Here is a 3,276-nt window from a genome sequence, read left to right as displayed (position 1 = left end):
CAAGGAGCCCCCGGGGCAGCAGCGCGCACGGGCCCGGGCCTGGCCCCGCGGCCTAGTTCCGGTGGCTCAGCCGCCCTTTCCCGTTTCCTTTCACGTTTATTTTCCCGTAGGGCGCCAGGAGGATCCAGCTGGATGAGGCTCTGCGGGAGGATCTGCGGGCGGTGCTGCTGGAGGCGCCGGGGAGATGCGTTCCCTACGCTGTTATCGAAGGTAGGGAGGTGAGGGGATCGTCCTCGCGGGGTGGGTCCCAGCCCCGGCCCCAGGGATCAGGTTCAGGGCCTGTTCTCTCTCCTGTCGTTCTCAGTTATCGAGGGTTTCCTCAGTCAGTTTTGCTGATGCTACCGAGTTGGGCAGGAGGGTTGATCTGCCTGAGGGGAGGAAGGCTCTGCTGAGGGACCTGGACAGGCTTGTTGAGGCTAAATGGATGAGGTTCTTCATCCTGGCCACATGTCAGGTCCTGCACAGGTTGTCACAACCACCCCGAGCAGTGCTCCAGGCTTGGGGAGCAGGGGCTGGAAAGCTGCCCCTGGTGAAGCCATGTTGGCTGCCACCAGTCACCCCAGGATGCCACCAGCCTCCCTGGCCACGAGGTGAGCTTGTTCTCCAGGTTCTTTCCACAGAGCTGCTCTCCAGTGGGTCAGCTCCTAACCTGCCCAGGTTCCTAAGGTTGTTCCTACCCAGGTGTAGGACCCAGGTCTCCCTGGACAGCAGCACAGCTGGTGGATCCCACTCCTTCTAGTTGGGAATCATCAGCAAACCTGCTGAGAGGACACACTGTCCCTTCATCCAGGTCATTGTGTTGCTGATACAAGGGCAGGTTGGATGGAGTTTGGAGCAACCTGGGCTGGTGGGAAGTGTCCCTGCCCATGCAGGGGGGTTGGGACTAGATGATTCCATCCAACCCAAACCATTCCATGTATCTATGATCACAACCCTCTGCCTCTTGGGCACTTCTCAACCCCTCACTGCTCCTTCATCCCAGCCACGTTTCCTGAGCTTCCCTGTGAGGATGTTATGGGAGATGGTGTCCAAAGCCTCTCTGAAGGGGGGGCAGACACCATCCAGTGCCCTGCCCAGCCCAGCTCCCCCTGTGCCCACCAGGGCAACTCAAAACACTGGCTCAGGCTCTTCAACCCTGAGTGTGATGAAAATTCACCAGCAGAAGATGAACGAGCACCTCTCCCCTGCTTTGGGTTTGTCTCCCAGGTGTGGTGAGGTCTGTGAAGGAGACCCTGAGCAGCCAGTTTGTGGAGAACTGCAAGGGAGTCGTTCAGAGGTTGACTCTGCAGGAGCACAAAATGGTGTGGAACAGAACCACCCACCTCTGGTATGTGCCTGGCACCCACCAAACATCCAACCCTCAGACCCCTGGGTGGGGGGACAGGCTGGAGTGGCCCAACCAGAGCCCTTAAGGTGCCCCAGACCCCACCCTGGTCCCGTTGCAGCTGCCAAAATGGGGCAGATTTGGGTTTTTAGAGTCCATGTAAGGGCTGTAGATGAGGAGCACGTAGAGTGGGCAGAGCATTTCTGAGCAGCTCGAGGTTGTTGTTACAGAGGTGGCCACAGGATGGTGTTTCCCCAGCAAAATGACACCTTCAAAACTGAAATTCGGTTGGTTTGGGACGATGGGGGGGGGTTAGAGGGGACAAAGAGCTCTCCTGGTGGTGGTGGGAGCCCATGCTGCTTCCACAGGGAGTGGGGAAGTGTTGAGGTGAAGGCAGAGAGCCTGGGGCACACCTGGACAGCACCACGAGGGTAGAGGTGCTGCTCTCCAGTGAGTGCCATCCAAATGAACTTCCCTCAGGGCAGGTGACAGCTGGAAGTCCCCAAAAAAGCTGGTCAGCCCACGTGGCCTTTCCCTGCCAGCCCTTGGGGAGATGTTCCCACTGGGATGTGCTTCATCCCCTTCCATATCAATGCCTGGAAGGGCTCCAGGAAACCTGGGGAGGGACTTCTCACCAGAGAGGGCAGTGAGAGGACCAGGGGTGATAGTTTTAAACAGAAAGAGGGGAGATTTAGGTTGGGCATGAGGAGGAAATTCTTCATTATGAGGGTGGTGAGACCCTGGGACAGAGAAGCTGTGGCTGCCCCATCCCTGGGGGTGCTGGAGGGCAGGTTGGATGGGGCTTGGAGCAACCTGGGCTGGTGGGAGGTATCCCTGCCCATGCAGGGGGGTTGGATCTAGAGGATTTATAAAGATCCCTTCCAACCCATCCCATGGTTCCCCAGGAATGACTATGAGAAGATCATTCACCAAAGAACCAACACCACCCCCTTCGAGCTGGTGCCCCCCGAGGACGGCGCCGCCGTCGCCGTCAGGGTGATGAAACCTCTGGAGGCCTCTGAGCTCAGCCTGGAGACTGTCCATGAGAAATTCCACCCTTCTGTCCAATCCTTCACCGACGTCCTGGGCCACTACATCAGTGGGGAGAGACCCAAGGGCATCCAGGAGACTGAGCAGATGCTGAAGGTGGGCACAGCCCTGACAGGGGTGGGAGAGCTAGTCCTGGACAACACCACCATCAAGCTGCAGCCCCCCAAGCAGGGCATGCCCTACTACCTGAGTGGGGCTGACTTCTCTTCCCTGCTGGAAAAACAAGAATCCAATGCCCGTTTCTGGAAAATCCTCACTGTCCTGTTTGGTTTTGCCACTTGTGCCATCCTCCTCTTCCTCCTCCGGAGGCAGTACCGACATCACCGGGAACAGAAGCACCTCAGGCAGATGCAGGAGGAATTCCGCCAGGCCCAGGAACGCCTGATGAGGGAAATCAACCCCCAGGGTGGAGAGACCCTCAAAAATTCCTGTGTCATCTGCTTGAGCAGCCCCAAATCCTGTGTTTTCCTGGAATGTGGCCACGTCTGCTCCTGCACCCAGTGTTACCACAGCCTTCCTGAACCCAAGAGGTGCCCAATCTGCCGCCAGGTCATCGCCAGGGTGGTCCCCTTGTACAACAGTTGAATGTTGGGGGTCACCTCAGGGATGGGGGGTGGAGGGGAAAGGGGCAGGGAGAAGTTTTTTGGCATTAAAGCTGCAAAGGTGTTTGTTTTTTTTTCTGGCCTGGCTGCTTGGGTAGTTGGTTTTGGGGCAGAGGGGGCTTCAGATGGGGTGCTGAGCTGGCTCTTCAAAGACTGATCCAGGCTCTCCAAAGGCTGATCCAGGCTCTCCAAAGGCTGATCCAGGCTCTCCAAAGGCTGATCCAGGCTCTCCAAAGGCTGATCCAGGCTCTCCAAAGGCTGATCCAGGCTCTCCAAAGGCTGATCCAGGCTCTCCAAAGG

The 3,276-nt window shown here is 57.8% G+C and overlaps 1 protein-coding gene across 1 annotated transcript in view; it reads left to right on the top strand.

The window, feature by feature from the left end:
* MUL1 (mitochondrial E3 ubiquitin protein ligase 1) overlaps window positions 1-2,959 on the top strand; it is a 6,033-nt gene extending 3,074 nt beyond the window's left edge. The window contains exons 2-4 of the mRNA XM_010005218.1: window positions 111-210; window positions 1,207-1,327; window positions 2,230-2,959. Of these exons, the coding sequence (XP_010003520.1) occupies window positions 111-210; window positions 1,207-1,327; window positions 2,230-2,959 (951 nt within the window). The remainder of the gene's footprint in view (window positions 1-110; window positions 211-1,206; window positions 1,328-2,229) is intronic.
* Window positions 2,960-3,276: the final 317 nt, after the last annotated feature.

The sequence above is a fragment of the Chaetura pelagica genome, unplaced genomic scaffold (genome assembly GCF_000747805.2).
Source record: "Chaetura pelagica isolate M959 unplaced genomic scaffold, ChaPel_1.0 scaffold159, whole genome shotgun sequence".
Lineage (NCBI taxonomy): Eukaryota > Metazoa > Chordata > Aves > Apodiformes > Apodidae > Chaetura > Chaetura pelagica.
This window is presented reverse-complemented; position numbering and strand designations above follow the sequence as displayed.